The sequence below is a fragment of the Mobula hypostoma genome, chromosome 8 (assembly GCF_963921235.1).
Source record: "Mobula hypostoma chromosome 8, sMobHyp1.1, whole genome shotgun sequence".
In the NCBI taxonomy this organism is placed as follows: domain Eukaryota; kingdom Metazoa; phylum Chordata; class Chondrichthyes; order Myliobatiformes; family Myliobatidae; genus Mobula; species Mobula hypostoma.
Genome location: NC_086104.1, coordinates 128,803,268 through 128,823,282, shown reverse-complemented (window position 1 = coordinate 128,823,282; position 20,015 = coordinate 128,803,268). Strand labels below are relative to the sequence as shown.

General features: G+C 43.7%; 1 protein-coding gene across 2 annotated transcripts in view; it reads left to right on the top strand.

Moving 5' to 3' along the window:
- Positions 1-19,722, top strand: part of LOC134350939 (cytosolic purine 5'-nucleotidase-like) — a 154,411-nt gene extending 134,689 nt beyond the window's left edge. For both annotated transcript variants that reach the window (XM_063056807.1, XM_063056808.1), the window contains 4 exons: positions 2,496-2,547; positions 3,393-3,453; positions 15,491-15,667; positions 19,546-19,722. In XM_063056807.1, coding sequence (XP_062912877.1) covers positions 2,496-2,547; positions 3,393-3,453; positions 15,491-15,667; positions 19,546-19,722 — 467 coding nt within the window. The remainder of the gene's footprint in view (positions 1-2,495; positions 2,548-3,392; positions 3,454-15,490; positions 15,668-19,545) is intronic.
- The last annotated feature ends 293 nt before the right edge of the window (positions 19,723-20,015 follow it).

Genomic DNA, 20,015 nt, shown 5'->3' with positions numbered 1-20,015 from the left:
GCCCTAAACGCCAGCGGTATACAGGCACTGAAGAATGCCTGAAGAATGAAGATATGTAGAGGAACTGCAGAAGGGTTGAACAATATAGGGTGGAAGTGGAAGGGAATTTTAACTTTCAAAATACTTATTTGAGATTGCTTTAGTGTAAGGGCGGGGCAGGGGGTAAGATGGGGTGAGATTCATAGAATGCATGCAAGAGGATTTTAAAAGCAGTCTTAGGAAAGGGTCTGTAAGGGTCTGTATCCAGACTTGTGTTATGGAACGAGCATGGAGAAGCAGTGAGTGTGCCTGTGGAACACCCCGTTGGGAATAGTGACCATAGTTCAGTAAGCTTCAAGGAAGTTCTGGGGAAAGAGAAGGATTTTGCTTCAGTGAGGGCCGGGGAGGGGTGGATTTTTTTTTGGAGATACAGCAAAGAACAGGCCCTTTTGGCCCAAAGAGTAATCTAGGTATTAACCCTAGCCTAATCACAGGGCAATTTCCAATGGCCAGTTAACCTACTAATTGGTGTGTCTTTGGACTCTGGGAGGAAACCAGAAGGAACCCCACAGGGAGAACATGCAAACTCCTTACAGGCAGCGCCAGAAATGAACTCCGAGCTCCGGGCTATCCCCAGCTGTAGTTGCACCACGCTATCCGCTACACTACCGTGGCAGCCAGTCAATTTTGACAGTGTATGGCGGGACCTGGGAGAAGTAAATTAGGAGAAGCTGCTATGGAGGAGGACAACATCTGAGAGCAAAAGAAAATTCAAAATGTTGGAAGGCCTCAGCATGCCTGGCAGCATTTGTAGAGTGAGTGGGCATCCTTCTGTTCCCCAATCAAACTTTGCTAACCAGGGTTGGCTAACCTGACCATCTTTACTTCCTAACTTTCCAGGGACATGCTGACACTGAACCCTTACCATCTTTCTTTTAAACCAGGGCCTCCCATCCTATGGTCCATGGACCCTTTGCTTAATGGTATCGGTCCAAAGCGTAAACAAAGGTTGGGAACCCCTGTTTTAAACACACCCCATGCTGTTGAAGTGTTGGAGATGCAGAGTCTGCAGATGCTGGTATCTGGAGCATAAAACACACTCTGTAGATAAGGTACCTTCTGTGGAGGGAGATGCTCAGTTGAGATCTGTCCAGTAGAAGGGTCTCAACTTAAAATATCAGGAACTTGAATAAGTCACTTGGGATTATATAGGGAATTTAGAAGAATGAGAGGTCAGGAATTTAAATAAATCACTTGGGATTACATAGGGAATACAGAAGAATGAGAATGTCAGGAACTTGAATAAACCACAGGGAATACAGAAGGAAATTAGGAGGACAAAGAGAGGCCATGAAATGACCCTGGCAAGTAGGATTAAGGAGAATCCTGGAACCTGACATTAGAAGAAAGAGAATAGCTTAGGAAGGAAAGGGTCTCCTAAGAGACCATGAGGGATAACCTATGAATGGAACCATGGATATGAGTGAGATTTAAAATTTATACTTCTCACTGGTATTCAGCAGAGGTTGGAGAGATAGACTGATATTTGGGAAATATTGCAGTACATTAGGTTTGATAGATTCTCTGGGCCTGATGGGATCTACCCCAGGGTGCTAAGGGGAACAAGGAAGGAAATTACTGGGGCTCTGACAGAAATGCTTGCACCTCTGTTAACCATGGGTGAGACACCAGAAGACTGGAGGATAGCTGTTGTTGTCCCTTTGTTTGAAAAAGGCAGGAGGGCTGAGGCTACAGCCCAAAAGAGCCATACATCAGTGCTAGAGGAGTTGTTAGAGAAGACTTTAAAGGAGAGGATTTATGTTCACTTGGAAAGGCAGGGCTTTTTATGTGGACAGGTTAGTTTTGTACAGGGGAGATCATGCCTCACACATCTGATTGGAATTACTCTCCATAAAATATGATTCTGATCATTTTTAATTTTGTGTATAATTATGGCTTGCCTTGAATAAGCCCAAACACCACCAGCTCTGATGAAGGGCCCTTCGACAGATGCTGCCTGTTTTGACCTTTTCCTAGCATTTTCTGGTTTTATTTCAGATTTACTGTTTTCTTTGATTTTCATTTTCCTGCACCAGTCTTCCCTTTTGTTTAAAATCAGCTGCATCCATTACCTTCCCCTCTCCTCTGACATTAGTATTCTTCACTTCGTCCATCTTCCTCACTCCACATATCCATATCTGTCATTTGCCGGAGTGTTCTCCAGAAGCTTCAGCACCACTCTTGTCTAATATTGCTGGTTGCATGTGACTTCCAGATATTTCCTGCAGCTTTACCGTGACCTTGCTGTTGAATCAGCATCCAGCGTCCAATGTCCTCATGTATTTAACATTTGTGATCAGTTGGAACTGGTAACATCTTTAGCTTGATGTCCACTTGTGTAATTAGGATTTTGTGCACATCTTGTGATGTATACAGTATATGTAGCTCTGATTTTCAGCTACTTACCTGGGTATAATAGTAAGCAATATCTTACCGTCTCCTCTGCTTTCTTGCAGCTCTTTTTGAAGAACTTCGTAATCTTGATATAGTTTTGGCTGAATTTTACAAGTGAGTTGACCATTGGAAATGAATTAGAAACATAAAGTTTATACAGCACTGACAACAGGCTCTTCAGCCGATGTTGTATGTGCTAACCAAGCTGTCCGACTGAGCTAGTCCCATTTCCCAGGATTTGGCCCATACCTCTTTGGCCTTTCCTACCTGTGTACCTATCCAAATATCTTAAATGTCATAATTATACCTGCCTCTACTTCCACATGGTCACCACCCTCTTTGAAACAGCTTTCCCTCAAGTTCCGTTTAAATCTTACCCCTCTCACCTTAAACTAGACTCCCTAGCTTTGCACTCTCCTATCTTGGGGAGAAGACTGTGATCGATCACCTTACTTATACCACTACTGATGCTGGCTGGGAGTTTGCACTAAAGAGAGCAAATGGAAATAGAAGTGAACTAGTCCTAATCATTCTGGGCTTGCGTGTGAGGTCTGATATCTGAACGTGGTCAACTACCACATACATATTCATACTTAAAATGAGGGCTTTGTGCCAAGCTTACAGTTTAACACCCTGGAGAGCGTGGCAGGGAAAAGGCTGCAATGCTTGTGCTGAAGGTTCTTATATTGTGAGTAACAGATACAGGACAGGCCTTTTGAGCCACTGAGTCCATACCAACCACTGACCACCCATTTATACTAATCCTATGTGAATCCCATTTTTTAAATGTATAGTGCTGTTAGGCTGTTAGAAAACTCAGCAGTAAAGGTTTAAAGATTATGTCAGATCACAATGTCTTTGCCAATAGTTGAAAGAACGTTTTTGCCTGACTTGCTAAGCTTCTGCCTTTCAAAAATTAGTTGCTGGAAGAACCTAACTTTCACTTGTCTCCTTTCTAGGCATCTCGACAGCAGCAGCAGCGAACGGCCCGATATCACCTCAGTTCAGAAGCGGATTAAGGTTAGGGGGCAGCTCCAATTAACTATGAAATGAAAGAATTTGGTATAATGGTTCAAATCTGCAAACCACAGGTAGTGTAGTGGGTATGATTTTCCTATATACAATGTTACTGGAAGCATTATACTTAATAATCAGTGAAAGACCATATCGAAACTCCTTGGATTGTGGATAATATTTATCTGCCTGCAATAACCGAGAATCCAACTGTACTGAATAGGCTACTCACAGGCAATCACATGATTAAAGCAGGGGACTGTTCTAGAGTCAGTTTATGATTATGAGGACACGCAGTCCCCTTTTATTGTCATTTAGTAATGCATGCATTAAGAAATGATAAAATGTTTTTCCAGAATGATAACATGAAAACACATGACAAACCGACTTAAAAACTAACAAAAACCACATAATTATAACATATAGTTACAACAGTGCAAAGCAATACCGTAATTTGATAAGAGCAGACCATGGCACGGTAAAAGTCTCAAAGTCTCTTGAAAGTCCCATCATCTCACGCAGACGGTAAACCTCCAGCACTTCCAACTTGCCGATGCAGCATCCTGGAAGCATCCGACCACAGTCCAACTCCGGGTCCGTCCGAAAACTCCGAGCCTCCAACCAGCTCTCTGACACCGAGCACTGAGCATCATCTCTGCCGAGCGCTTCGACCCCGGCCCCAGCAACAGGCAACAGGCAAAGCCGAGGATTTGGGGCCTTCCCCTCCAGAGATTCTCGATCGCACAGTGGGAGCGGCAGCGAAGCAGGCATTTCGGAAGTTTCTCCACATGTTCCTCTGCGCTTCTCACGGCTGTCTCCATCAAATCCGGATTGTGCACGGCCCCCTAGTTACACATAATCGATATTCATTCGGAACGGCCGCGCATGCTGTGTCGCGCCGCCATCTTCTCCTCCTCCGACTATTGAAACTTGAAGTTTTCTATTGAAACTTAAAGTGTCAATTACTAGTGACACCTACTCACCCCTAAGCTTGTTCTTGAAGTTTTTCACTGGACTCTTGTGACCATAAAAATTTGAAACAGAACTAGCATAGTAAACCGACTCACTGCTCATCAGGGAAATGGAGCCACAGCTACCATGTCCTTTTCCCCATTTTGTATAAGGCCAGCATTAATACGAATTCCCCCAGAGAACATGGGGTAGAACTGCTCCCTTGAAGCACTGCAGGCCTTGTGATGATAGATGCACAAGTTTGCACTCATGTAGAAAGGCAGAACTTCGTGGTGGTTTTTTCGGAGTTGGACTGCGGCCGGTCGCTGAGCGGGAGCACAAGAAGAGGGCTACCTTTTCATTTAGTTCACAGTCAGGATGAAAAAGGCAGAACTGCGCCACAGTTTTTTGGAGATGGACTGTAATCAATCACTGAGAAGGATTCATTAGAAAGGGCAAATAAAAATAAGGCAGGTACAAGCGGAGTGGCCATTGTTGGGGGTGGACTAGTGCTTGGAGTGGCTTTGGCTCATCAGGCTTGGGCGAGGTAAGCGTCTGGTAGGTTTCTCTTTTTTTTCCCTTAATTCTTGATCCCTCTTCTGTCGGGGCATAATTAGAGCAGTGAGAATAGCTCCTTGGACAGTGCTTTGTTCTTTGTGTGAGATATAGGAATTCTGGGAGACCTCCAGCCTCCAGGAGAAGTACTTCTGCACCAGATGCTCTAACCTTCAGCTCCTCAGAGAATGCATTACGAAAATGGCCGCAGCTCGATGACCCTCAGCTCATACGGGAGACTGAGGAGGTGATAGACAGGAGCAACAGGGAGGTCATCACCTCTAGGTTGCAGGAGACAGCTATGGATGACTGACAGGAGAAGAAAAGGAAATGCTAGTGCAGAGTACCTCTGTGGCCATTCCTCCCAATAATAAGTGTACCACTTTGGATACTGTTGAGGGGTACGACCTACAGGGGGAAGCCACAGTGACTGGCACTGGGTCTGGTGCTGTGGCTCAGAAGAGAAGAGAGGTGAAGAGGATTGCATTGGTGATAAGTGATTCCGTGGTCAGAGGAACAGAGATGAGATTCTGTGGGTGCGATTGAGATACCTGGATGGTATGTTGCCTACCAGGTGCCAGGGTCAGGATCAGGTCTATGGCATTCTCAAGGGGGAGGTTGAGCAGCCAGAAGTCTTGGTACCAATGACAAAGGTAGGAAATGGGAGGAGGTCCTGAAGAGAGAACATTGGGGGGGGGGTTAGGTGGAAAGCTGAAAAACAAGGCCTCCAGGGTAGTAATCTCTGGATCGCTGCCTGTGCCACATGCCAGTGAGGGTAAGAATAGGATGATTTATTAGATGAATCCGTGGCTGAGGAACTGTTGCAGCGGAAGGAGTTCAGATTTATGGATCACTGGAATCTCTTCTGGGGAAGGTACAACCTATATAAAAGGGATGGGTTACACCTGAACCTAAGGGGGTCCAATATCCTTGCGGGCAGTTTTCCTAGAGCTGTTCAGAAGGGTTTAAACTAATTTGGCAGGGGTTTGGAAACCAGAGTGATAGTGTTGAGTATGAAGTAGTTGGTTTACAAACAGAGGCCCTGTGTAGTGAGACTCCTAGCATGGAGAGGCTGATGATAGAGCAAAATTGCAGTCAATGGGATGAGTGGCAATGTACAAAATGGACAAAATCGAAAAAAGTGGATACAGTACTGAAGGCACATGGTATACATTTGAATGCACATGGTATACAGAATAAGGTAGATGAACTTGTAGCACAATTACAGATTGGCATGTATGACATTGTAGGCATCACTGAATCGTGGTGGAAAGAAGGTTATAACTGGGAGGTTGAAGTCCAAGGATACACATCGTATTGAAAGGACAGGCAGGTAGGCAGAGGGGTGGCATGGTTCTGTTAGTAAAAAAATTAAATCAAATCATTAGAAAGAAGTAACATAGGGTCGGAAGGTGTTGAATCGTTTCTGGTAGAGCTAAGGAACTGCAAGGGTAAAAAGACCCTGATTGGAGTTATATACAGTCCCCAAATAGCATTAAAGATGGGGTCTACAGATTACTAGGGGAGATAGAAAATGCATGCCAAAAGGACAATGCAAAAATCGTCGCGGGGGATTTCAATATGCAGGTAAATTGGGAAAATCAGGTTGGTGCTGGATCCCAAGGGGGGGAATTTCTAGAATGCCTACAAGGTGGTTTTTTAGAGCAGCTTATGGTTGAGCCCACTAGGGGATCAGCTACAGTATTCTGGATTAGGTGCTGTGCAATGAACTGGAATTGATTAGTGAGTCTGAGGTAAAGAAACCCTTCTGGGCCAGTGATCATAATATGGTATAATTCACCCTGAAATTTGAGAAGGAGAAGCTAAAGTCAGATATGTCAGTATTACAGTGGAGTAAAGGGAAGTAACAGAGGTATGAGAGAGGTGCTAAACAGAATTGATTGGAAAAGAACACCGGCAGGGATGAGGGCAGAGCAGCAATGGCTGGAATTTCTAGGAGCAATTTGGAAGGTGCAGGATAGATACATCCCAAAGAGGAAGAAGTATTCTAAAGGCAGAATAACACAACTGTGACTGACAAGAGATGTCAAAGCCAAAGAGAGGGCATATAATAGAGCAAAAAAATAGTGAGAAGTTAAGAGGGTTGGGAAGCTTTTAAAAACCAACAGAAGGCAACTTAAAAAGTCATAAAGAAGGAAAATATGGAATACAAAGGTAAGCTAGCCAATAATGTGAAAGTAGGTACCAAAAGTTTCTTCAGATACATTAAGTGTAAAAGAGACGCGAGAGTAGATATCGGACCGCTGGAAAATGATGCTGGAGAGGTAGCAATGGGGAACAAGGAAATAGTGGACCAATTGAATAAGTATTTTGCATCAGTTTTCATTGTGGAAAACACTAGCAGTATGGTGGAAGTTCCAGAGTGTCAGTGGGCGAAAGTGTGTGAAGTTATCTTTATTAGGGAGAAAGTTCTTGGAAAACTGAAAGGTCTGAACGTAGATAAGTCAACTGGACCAGGTGGTGTACACCCCAGGGTCCTGAAAGAGGTGGCTGTAGATGTTGTGGAGGAATTAGTAATGATCTTTCAAGAATCAAATGATTCAGGCATGGTTCTGGAGGAATGGAAAATTGCAAATAACAATCCACTCTTCAAGAAGGGAGAGAGGCAGAAGAAAGGAAAGTATAAGCCAGTTAGTCTGACCTCAGTGGTTGGAAAGATGTTGGAGCCGATTGTTAAGGATATGGTTTCAGAGTATTTCGAGGCACATGATAAAAGAGGTCACAGTTAGCATGGTTTCCTTAAGGGAAAACCTTGCCTGAAAAATCTGTTAGAATTCTTTGAAGAAATAACAAGCAGGATAGACAAAGGAGAATTGGTGGATGTTGTGCATTTGGATTTTGAGAAGGCCTTTGACAAGGTGCCACACATGAGGCTGCTTAACAAGTTAAGGGCCCATGGTATTCAGGAAAGATACTACCATGGATAAAGCATTTGCTGATTGATAGCAGGCAAAGAGTGGCAATAAAGGGAGCCTTTTCTGGTTGGCTGCTGATGACTAGTGGTGTTCCACAGGGGTCTGTGTTGGGACCACTTCTTTTTACTCTATGTATCAATGATTTAGATGACAGAATTGAATTGAATTGACTTTATTTCTTACATCCTTCACATACATGAGGAGTAAAAATCTTAACATTACTGCTCCATCTAAATGTGCGATGTGCAATCATAGTAACTTATAATAAATAGCTGGCTTTATAGCCAGGTTTGTGGATGATACAAAGATGGGTAGAGGGGCAGGAAGTGCTGAGGAAGTAGAGAGGCTACAGGAGGACTTACACAGATTAGGTGAATGGACAAAGTAGTGGCAGGTGGAATACAGTGTCAGGAAGTGTATGGTCATGCACTTTGGCAGAAAAATTAAAAGCATAGGCTATTTTCTAAATGGGGAGAAAATTCAAAAATTAGAGGTGCAAAGGGCCTTGGGAGTCCTCATGCAGGAATCCCTAAAGATTAATTTGCAGATTGAACCGGTGGTGAGGAATGCAGATGTGATGTTAGCATTCATTTTGAGGAAACTAAAATATAAAGGCAAGGATGTAGTGTTGAGGCTTTATAAAGCACTGGCGAGGCTTCACTTGGAGTATTGTGAGCAGGTTTCGGTCCTTTATGTAAGAAAGGATGTACTTACATTGAAGGAGGGTTCAAAGGAGGTTCATGAACGGGTTAGTAAATTTGCTGATGACACAAAGGTTGGGGGTGTTGTGGATAGTGTGGAGGGCTGTCAGAGGTTACAGCGGGACATTGATAGGATCCAAAAATGGGCTGAGAAGTGGCAGATAGCATTCAACCCAGATAAGTGTGAGGTTGTTCATTTTGGTTGGTCAAATATGATGACAGAATATAGTATTAATGGTAAGATTCTTAGCAGTGTGGAGGATCAGAGGGATCTTGGGTTCTGAGTCCATAGGACACTCAAGGCTGCTACGCAGGTTGACTCTGTGGTTAAGAAGGCATACGGTGCATTGGCCTTCATCAATCATGGGATTGAGTTTAGGAGCTGCGAGGTAATGTTGCAGCTATATAGGACCCTGGTCAGACCCCACTTGGAGTACTGTGCTCAGTCCTGGTCACCTCACTACAGGAAGGATGTGGAAACCATAGAAAGGGTGCAGAGGAGATGTACAAGGATGTTGCCTGGATTGGGGAGCATGCCTTATGAGAATAGATTGCATGAACTCCGCCTTCTCTCCTTAGAGCAGTGGAGGATGAGAGGTGGCCTGATAGAGGTGTATAAGATGATGAGAGGCATTGATCGTGTGGATAGTCAGAGGCTTTTTCCCAGGGCTGAAATGGCTAGCATGAGAGGGCACATTTTTAAGGTGCTTGGAAGTAGGTACAGAGGAGATATCAGGGGTAAATTTTTTATGCAGAGAGCGGTGAGAGCATGGAATGGGCTGCCAGTGATAGTGGTGGAGGCAGATACAATAGGGTCTTTTAAGAGACTCTTGGACAGATATATGGAGCTCAGGGCTATGGGTAACACTAGGTAATTTTGCAGGTAAGGACATGTTCGGCACAGCTTTGTAGGCTGAAGGGCCTGTATTCTGCTGTAGGTTTTCTATGTTTCTGTGAAAGGCTTGTCATATGAGGAGTATTTGATGGCAATGGGCTTGTACTGATTGGCATTTAGAAGAATGAGGGGTGATATAATTGAAACTTATTGAATGTTGAAAGGCTTTGATAGAGTGGATGTGTAGTGGATATTTCCTATGGTGGGAGAGTCTAAGACCAGAGAACACAGTCTCAGAATAGAGGGGAGTCCTTTTAGAATGGAGATGAGGAAGAATTTCTTTTGCCAGAGAGAGGTGGATCTATGGAATTCCTTGCCACAGGTGGCTGTGGAGGCCAAGTCATTGGGTATATTTAAGGCAGTGGTTGATAGTGTCTTGATTAGTCAGAGCATGAAGGGATACGGGGAGAAGGCAGGAGACTGGGGCTGAGAGGGAAAATGGATCAGCCATGATGAAATGACAGAGCCAACTTGATAGGCCAAATATCCTAATTCTGCTCCTATATCTTATGATCTAACGGTCTAAATGTTTGGCCCTGTAATAGTGAAGAAATTGTAACACGTTTCTGAGTTAAGATTCTGGATCTAGATATTAGGAATGTCTATGAGACTGCTGTTCATTTTCTCTCAGTGGTAGAGTTGGCTGATTTGGGAAGTGTTGTTGAAGGAGACTTAGCACATTGCTACATTGAATCCGGTAAATCCCAGACCACATCCCCAGTGACCCCTCTCTCCCTTTCTAGCCATCACATGAAAACTATAAAGAATTTGGATTTACAATGCACAGTGGGAAAAAGGGAAGTGCAAATTCAAAGCAGTAACAAATAATTGCAAAAATTATTCAAATTACTTAAAGCTACAAATAAAATTCTTTTTTATTTAATTACAGTAAAAACAATTTTCATCAACAATTTTAGAGCGTATATTAGTAGTCCAACTCTTCGCTACTTCATTGCTTTTTCACCTTCCAAAGAGATGGATGGGCTTGGTGTAGTGATATCACCTTCTCTACATCAGGCTGAACATCCCTCAGAAGGACTCTCAGATCCCCATCTTCTGTAATTTGCAGACTGTTGAAAGATGTTGGATGACTATGCTGAAACTTATTTTGGAAAGGCAATAAAGAACATCTCGACCTTTTTCCCAGAGTGCAGGAGAGCATTCAGAATTTTTGTTCTGCAACCAAAAGCCTTAATATGATATTTTTGAACCTTGGCACCATATACAACCCTGAGATACATCTTCCTGTGGACATACTCAATAAATTCATAATAGAATAATAATCATAATAGAATCAATGAGATCCCAACACACTAGACCGTTGCTACACCATGATAAGGAATGCCTATTGTTCCTTTCCTAAACTGCATTTTGGCAAGTTGGAGCATTTGGCTGTACTCCTACTACCTGCATATAGACAGAGCCGTAAGACCAAGGCTCCAGAGATTAAGATAACTAAGAGGCGGTTGCAGGAGGCAGAGGGACAGTTACAGGATTGTCTGGAGTCAGTGGACTGGGCTGTGTTCAAGCACTCATGTGAGGATCTGAATGACTACACCAGAGTTGTAATAGACTTTATTAAAACAGCTATAGATGTGTGTGTCCCCACAAAATCGTTCAGAGCCTACCCCTGGATAAACCATGAAATTGGAAATTTGCTGAGGGCCAAATCAGAGGCATTCAGGTCTGGAGATCAGAAATGCGACAAGAGGTGCAGGTATGATCGCTGGAAAACCATCTCACAAGTAAAGTGGAGATTCTGGACTCGACTGGAATCAACTGAGGACACCCGACAGTTGTGGCAGGATTTGAATACCGCAACCTCCTATAAAGTCAAATCTAGCAACATCTTGCCTCCAGATCAGTGCAATACCTTCTATGCCTGCTTTGACCACCAGAACACGGGAGAACCATCATGCAAACCCACGTCTCCCGATGAGCTTTCAGTCTCTATATCTGAAAGATGACTTGCGGGCTGCCTTCAAGAGAGTGAATCCAAGGAAAGCTTCCAGTCTGGGCAGAGTACCTGGCCGAGTACTGAAGATCTGTGCTGACCAACTGGCTGTCTTCACGGATATCTTTAACCCCTCGCTTCACCAGTATGAGGTACCCATCTGGCTCAAGTAGGCTTCAATCATACCGGTATCCAAGAAGATCATGGTAACCTTCCTCAATGACTGTCGCCCAGTGGCACTTACATCCACAGTGAGGAAGTGCTGAATCATATCAGCTCACTTGGATCCGCACCAAATTGACTACCAGAGCAACCAGTCCACAGCAGATGCCATCTCAGAACACTGGAACATCTGGACAGCAAATGCATACATCAGGATGCTCTTTGTTGATTACAACTCAGCATTTATTACCATCATCTCCTTAAAGCTGATCAGTAAACTCCAAGACCTGGACCCCAGTACCCCTTTGTGCACTTGGATCCTGATTTTCCTCATTTGCAGACCCCAGTCAGTTCGGATTGGCAAAAACATCTCCTCCACAATCTCCATCAGCAAGTGTGCACCACAGGGCTGTGTTTGCTTTACACTGATGTCTGTGTGGCTAAGCTCTAATACCACATTCAAGCTCACTGATGACACCACTGTTGTGGGCCACATCAAAGGTGGTGATATATATAGGATATATAGGAGGGAGACTGAAAATCTGTCTGAGTGGTGTCATAACAATTACCTCTCACTTAATGTACGCAAGACCAAGGAACTGATTGTAGACTTCAAGAGAGGGAAACCAGAGATCCATGAGACAGTCCTCATTGGAGGATCAGAGGTAGAGGGGGTCATTAACTTTAAATTCTCCTTAAACTTTGAGACTTTTTTTTACCGTGCCTATGGTTTGTTCTTCATCAAATTATGGTATTGCTTTGCACTGCTGTAACTATATGTTATAATTATGTGGTTCTGTCAGACGTTGAGTAAGAGGTTGTTGCTGTGGAACCATTCAGACAGATTTTCAATCCCCCTCCTACATGCTTATTTGTCAGTGTTCAGGAATTACCAAATCTAGAATTTGGAACAAGAGAAGATCTTGAAAACTCGCTGACCTGTCTTTATGCAGTTCTCCCAGGCGGGCACAGTGTACTTGAAGATCATCATTTGGAATTCCTTCTTTCTCTTCTAACTCAGAGAGGCTTGCAAATTGGAAAAGATTACGATGGCCAATGTTGCATTTAAGTAGGGTTAACTTGGACAGAAATGTGGAGTCAACTGATTTGAATTTGATAGGAATCACATCATTTCCTTGCAATTTAAGATAGATTTCATTAAACTTAATGAATAATTCTGACAAATAAGCAATGTCATGCCAAATATTCCTGAGTTGATTACTGAATGAAGCACTCAAGCCTTCAAGGACATTTATCACAGTTTCATAAAGCACATAAAAACATCTCATCCAGTTTTCTTATGAAACCATCTGACTTCTGGGTGCAACAGCAAGCATTGAAACAGTTCATCCTTCTCAGTGGAAAGCTCTCGAAATAGTTGGGATTTGAGGAGAGCATGGGACTTGATTTTTCTTTATTCACTGCTATGATAACAGTATTTAGTGATTTGTTCAACTGATTAGTTAGTTTTTTGTGAAAAGATGTTGTCTGTAAATTCTACGGTGAATGGTAAATATGTTAGGTACAGCTATTTTAAAGAAAGTAATAACCACACAGTAGTGTCCTGTCATTGGTGATGCCCCATCTGCTGCATATGCAAAAATGTTAGTGAGCCGTATGTCCTTCTCTTTGAAAATTTGCTCAACAACCCAAAATATTGACTCTCCCTTCGTATCTGTTTGAACAATGCTTTCACCTTTTACAAGCAAACATAACCAAGAAACCAAGGTCCGTTTCCTGGCAAGGTTGACTCATTCAACTGCAGAACAAATTCTGTTGGCCTAAGTATATTGTATAATGTGTGCTCCACATTCTCAGACATTTCATCTGTTCATCTTTGAACAGAATTGTCGCTGAGTGGAATTGCTTTAATTATTTGGTCAGGTGCCTTATGCAAAACTGTACTCAGAACCTCCCCTACTGATGGCAGAATGAGTTCTTCTCCAATTGTCTGGGTTTTCTAGCTTTAGCTATTAGCAATTAAATGTTGTATGAAGCTCATAAACCATCACTGTTTTGTTGTGAAGTGCTGGCAAACATCTTTTGAAGTGTTTTCTGTTTCTGAAAGTTTTCACAAAGTGACTGAAAATAGTTTGCTTTATTAGAGTGTATTTTCTTCATATGTTCGGGGAGGTTTCATTGCCTCATTTGACAGAGCTTTTTTCACACAATAGATACATTGGGTGCTGTTGGTTGCTTGGTGCTGGTATAAATCCACATTTCAGATACACCACACTATACTGTCTACACTTCTTTTTCATTTGATCTGCTTCTGCTATTGTCATTATGGATTAATGACCATAGGGCCTCAGCTACTGTTTAAGTCCAACCTCAAGCTCTGTGATCAATAAAGGGAAAAGTTATGACATCATCATAGCTCAGGCAAAATCTGACTCTCTGCCTGAAGTTACATAAAGTGGGGCAGCGACATCTCGGTTAGGCTGTAGGCTAGAGGAATGTGGTCAAGACCATTTGAAAGGGCAGATTATGAATTTTACCCTATTGAATGCCACACCCTGATTCACAGGAATTGCATCACTGGAGCATGATTAGAGTATGGGGATCACACTAGCTAACATTGCACTACAATAGTGAATGGCAATAATGCAGGACCAGGCCCAGAAATAACACTTCTTCAGTCCAGGTTTCTCATGATATGCCAGATACAGAAGTGCCACATTGCACATTGCTCTTGAACAACTGTAATGCACTTTAAACAAAGTCGAAGAGAATGAGGATTTGCAAGGGAAAAGGTGATTACATGATCATTGTAATCAATTAAGGATCAAATGCTTGTAATAAGGATCTGATTGAAACATATAAGACTATTAAGGGATTGGACAGGCTAGAGGCAGGAAACATGTCCCCGAATTTGGGGGAAGTCCAGAACCAGAGGCCACAGTTTAAGAATAAGGGGTAGACAATTTAGAACGGAGTTGAGGAAAAAATTTTTACACTGAGGGTTGTGGTTCTGTGGAATGCTCTGCCTCAGAAGGCAGTGGAGGCCAATTCTCTGGATTCTTTCAAAAAAGAGTTAGATAGAGCTCTTAAAGATAGCGGAGTGAAGGGATATGGGGAGAAGGCAGGAAAAGGGTACTGATTGTGGATGATCAGCCATGATCACAGTGAATGGTGGTACTGGCTCGAAGGGCTGAATGGCCTACTCCTGCACCTATTGTCTTTAATAAGTAACTTATTTCTTAAATTAAGCCTGTAATCCCTCAGCTGCCTCCCTTGCTATTGAGTTCTCACCCCCGTCGCCCCCTTTATCTTTGTCGATCCCTTAGAAACTCCCACCGCTCCCAGTTGAGGGGAGGGGGCGGCATTGTGTGGGTGCTCCATTTGCAAAATTCATTCAGCATTGTGGTCAGGTCGTAAATGGAGCAGTTTGTATAGATGCAGGCAAAGTGTTGTAGCAAGGTCACTCAGGCAGAGCACTGGAGAAGGGCGGCTAGGGTGATTGATACCATGGAGTCTACTTTCCTTATAATTAAAGGGAGATTATTTGTGAGTAGACCCTATGATGGCATATACAGTAGTGAAAGGGATAAGGAAAGTAAGGCCAGAGCAAGATTTTCCAACACAGCAGAACAATGGAGGTGATGATACCGGAGAAATGTAGATCAGGTATCAGGAAACAATGACTTAATTAGGGGGTGGGTCAGCAGGTAGAATGAAGGGTAAGGAAGGGTAAATGGGTTGTTTTTAGGAAAAGAGAAAATCTGCATACAGTAATAGCACACCTGCCTCCTGAGAGAACAAGGTGGAAAGGTTTCTCATCAACACAGCTGTCGAGTGAGGCTGTGAGAAGTCGGCGGTGTTGTGCTGGAGGGAAGTGCACTCTTCGTTCTTTACCAGTAATCCGATCTACTTTTCCACATACTTCCAGGTGGTGACCCATGAGATGGACATGTGCTACGGAAAGATGGGAAGCTTGTTACGATGTGGTTCCAGGCAGACCCTTTTTGCCAGTCAGTTGTTGCGCTATGCTGACCTGTATGCTGCCTCGTGTATAAACCTCTTATATTACCCTTTCAGTTACCTGTTCCGAGCACCTCCTGTACTGGTACGTCAAGCATTCTCTCACAGTCTCTATTAAATAATCATTACTCGGGAACTTGAGGTTAGAAGGACAATTCATTGGTCCAGTGCCCTGCAGGATCACAAACATTCATAACTCTTAACTGGAATCTGCTGCGGATGGATTGATTCTCTGTATAAAATGTTATACAAAACCAAGTGGGCTTTGGGAGCCGCAGTGACTATGACTTGGGGTTTTGGGATGGGAGTAGCGGTAGAACTCGTAGTGGCAGGGAGGTCTGTCCTGTGGATGATTTTATAAATGCAGAGAATGTGGGTTGTCTTTTAACCTCAGGTTCCCAGGTAATGATTATTTATACTAACCACACCAGCTTTAATGTCTATCCCTGTCTCCTCCTGCACTGAAGGGATGGCAGAGAGTTAATTTAGAGAATGTGGGTGTTACTAACCACATCAGCAATAACGTCTAGCCCTGTCTCCTCCTGCACTGAAAGGGTGGTGGAGAGTTAACCACTTTGCTGATTTTGGAATCACCTCCAGGTCTGACAGGGAAAGACAGTAGATGTTCACTGAGATATAGCGGTGTCCTAGATGGGTATTCTTGACATACCAATACTATTTTATGACAGTCCGATTGATTCATTGTTATGTCACCAAGATTAAACTTGAACTTGAAATAATTCAAGTTTGAAATAATATTTAAATTCCAGATTTTTATTTAAATCATGTAATTCTTCAGCTGTTACGGAATTTGTACTTTGCCTTTTGGATCAAAGGTCCAGAATCCACCTTCTATTCCAGCAAAGTAACACTACAATTCCTCTTTGTGCATAAATCTTCTAACCTATTTCAAGTTCAAGTTCAGGTTTATCGTCATTCAACCATATGTGTATATACTGCCGAACAAAACAGCGTTCCTCCGGACTAAGGTGCACCACCCAGTGCTCACACACAACACATAAAGTAGTATTACCAGAAATAAATGAACAAATAATAAGGTGCATTTACAGCACATGGTGGGCCCTGGTTTGGCGCAGGGAGTTCAGTAGTCTCACAGCCAGGAGGAAGAAGCTGCTTCTCATCCTAACATTCCTTGTCCTGATGCTACGGTACCTTCTGCCAGGTGGTAGTTTGTGAGCGATATTGCTGGACAGATAGGAAGGATTGTTAACAATGCTAAGGGCCTTGAACATGCAGTTCTCCTGATAAATATCTCCGATAGATGGAAGAGAGACTCCAATGATCCTCTCGGCTGTCCTCGCAATCCTTTGTAGGGTCTTGCGGTCAGATGCCTTGCAATTCCTGTACCATTCAGTGATGAAGCTGGTCAGGACACTCTCAGTGGTGGTCCTGTAAAAGTTAGTTAGAATGGGGGGGGGCCTTTGCTAGCCTCATTCTCCTCAGAAAGTGGAGACACTGCTGTGTGTTCTTGACTAAGGAGGTAGCATTGAAGGACCAGGTGAGATTATCCATTATGTGCACTCCCATTTGGGATTTAATGTGATCCGCACCAACCGCTCAAAGCACTTCATTGTCGTTGAGGTCACTGCTGTTGGACAGTAGTCGTTAAGGCAGGTTACTATCATCTTCTTGGGCACCAGGATGATGGTGGCTGCCTTGAAGCCTACGGTGACCGTGGACTGCTCCAGAGACACGCTGAAGCTGTCTGTTAGAACCGCTGTTATCTAGGCTGCACAGTCCCTCAGCACCCGACCGAGAATATTCCCAGGTATTTTAAAGAGAGACAGATTGACTATTGGATATGATACCACAGGTTGCTTGGGATTGTACAACAGGAAAGCCAGTTGGCCTTGGAGGAGTGGCAAATGCACTTTATTATTTGTTAATAATAATGTACAGGTATGTTGTGAAACATGTTGTTTTACGGCAGCGGTACAGTGCAATATATAAAAAGTTACTAGAGGTTACAATAAGAAATATTAAAAATATAAATAAATTGTGTAAAAAAAGAGAGCAGAAAGTGAGGTGATACTCATATGTTCATGGTCCATTCAGAAATCTGATGTTGGAGGGGAAGAAGCTGTTCCTAAAACATTGAGAGTGTGTGTCTTCAGGCTCCTGTACCTCCTCCCTGATGGTGGCAATGAGAAGAGGGCGTTTCTTGGATGATGAGGGTCCTTAGTGATGAATTTCACCTTCTCGAGGCATCACTTATTGGAGAAGCCCTTGGCCGCCTGAGATAGCAGTGCAAGAAGGAGAGAGGTGGAATAAGGCAGAGACCAGAGAGTGATAGGTAACTGAGGAATGACGGGAAAATGGACAGGATAGGGGAAGGAGAGCAGTGGATTTGAGAGACAGAGGCATGCGAGTGATCAGTCAAAGAAGACAGAAAGAAAAAGAGTTGATGGAGCCAGGTGAGGAGAGAAGAGGGCAAAGGTGAAGACAAAGGTCAGAGGTTAATAAAAGGAAACACAAAGTACTGGAATCTGATAAGTAAGGAAAGTGATGATGGGGACCATTAGGGGAGAGGTGAACGGCAAATGGATCTAGTTGGGGAGGAGATACACGGATGGAATGTAGTGGGAAGTTGGTAGATGGGTCAATGGGGGGGGGAACAAAATTGGTGTAGGGGAGCGGTATGGGTTAAAGGACAAAATGGGAAACTGGAGATGGATGGGGGGGGAGCACTGGGGTGAGATGAAATTAGAAAATTCAATATTCATACCATTGAGTTGTAGACCACGAGATGTTACAACTCTTGTTTGCATTGGGCCTCACCCTGGCAGTGGAGGAGGCCAAAGAAAGACATGGCTGTGTGTGAATGAGATGGTCTGCAGCCAGGAGCTCAAAAAGGCCAATGCCTACAGACCATGGGTGCTCTGCAAACCAGTCACTTAATTGGTGCTTAGTCTTAACATTGTAGAAAGGGCCACAGAGCACTGACTGCAGTAGATATGCAATACAACACCTCATATTCTGCCTGGGTAGATAGAGGTAGAAAGAATTCCTTTCTCCCTGTTTATCTGTCTCCACTGCATCTGCTGTCAAGATGAAGGCCATCCATTCTAAGACGTCTGAAACATCTTCCTTTTTTGTGGCTTTCCTACTGTGATTGAATGAGCCCCCTCTCGCATTTCCTGCACTTCTGCACTTGCCTCCATGCGCCTTCCCCATTCCGCAGAAAGAGAGCTCCCCTAATCCTCATCTTTCACTCCATGGGCCTCCACATCCAGCACATTTCTGCCTGCTGCAACAAGATCCTACCACTATTCACATCTTCCCCTCCCTACCCCTTTCCATCTTTCGCAGAGACCACTCCTTCTGTATCTTCCCGCTCTGATTACCTCACCCCACCCACCCCTTCCTGCCCCTTGGTACCCTGCAACCATAGGAGCTGTAACACCTACTCTTACTGCTCCTCCCTCATCATCATCAAGGTACCTAAACAGCCACTCCAGGTGAGGAATAGATTAATTTGCACTTCGTCCAATCTCATCCACTGCATTCACTGCTGCCAATGTTGCATTCTCCACATTGGGAAACCAGGTAGAGACTAGGTGACCATTGGGAGAGCACCTGTGCTCTGTCTACAATAGACTTTGTGACTCTGCTTATCACCTACCATCCTCTGTGTTCACCCTCACCCTCCCCTCTCTCATCTACTATCACCTTTCACCCCTCCTTGGTCACCCCTTGTCCTTATTTCACCTCTCTCCTCTTCCTCTTCCCTCTCAGCCCTCAATGCTACTGCGATTCTCAACCTGAAACCTCAACGATTCCTTCTCCCCCACCCCGCCACCCCAACATTGTTGCTGCTCGACCCAATGAGTTGCTCCAGAATTTGTTTATTTGCTCTCGAACCTGAGGCTTGGCGTCGGCTGCCCAGTTCAGAGAACGCCTGTGCTCATTATTGATTACTGAGAGGTTGTTTCCTTTCTGCAGATGCCCCATGAATCAACAGTTGAGCAAATCCCTCTGGATATCAGTGATATGGATGGTTTCTTAGAAAAGCATAAGAACCACTTCCAGACAGCTAGCGAGAACCACCAGGTCAGTCAATTCCCTCTTAAAGAGAAGGTGAGTGTTGCTATTTCCCCCTCAAGAGAGGTGACTTTGTAGCTTATCCTCCACAATTGATTCCTGTCTCTCTCACTATTTTCCATGGAGGTCCTTGGATCTCATCCAGGAAAGAGAGGGTCAGTGTCACTTCTTGCTTTACTCCTGTCTGCTGCCTCTCCCACAACTGGGGAGGTCAGTCCCGCCTTCGCTTTCCACTCAGTGAGATCGTTGCAGGATTACATTCTCCTGTTAGATAATGCTATTCCATGCACTCTTTTTCACTGTTTCTTTAAGATTATATTGCATGCTGTTAAGACTAAATTTCTCTTTGCCCAATATTTAGGGTTCTTGTA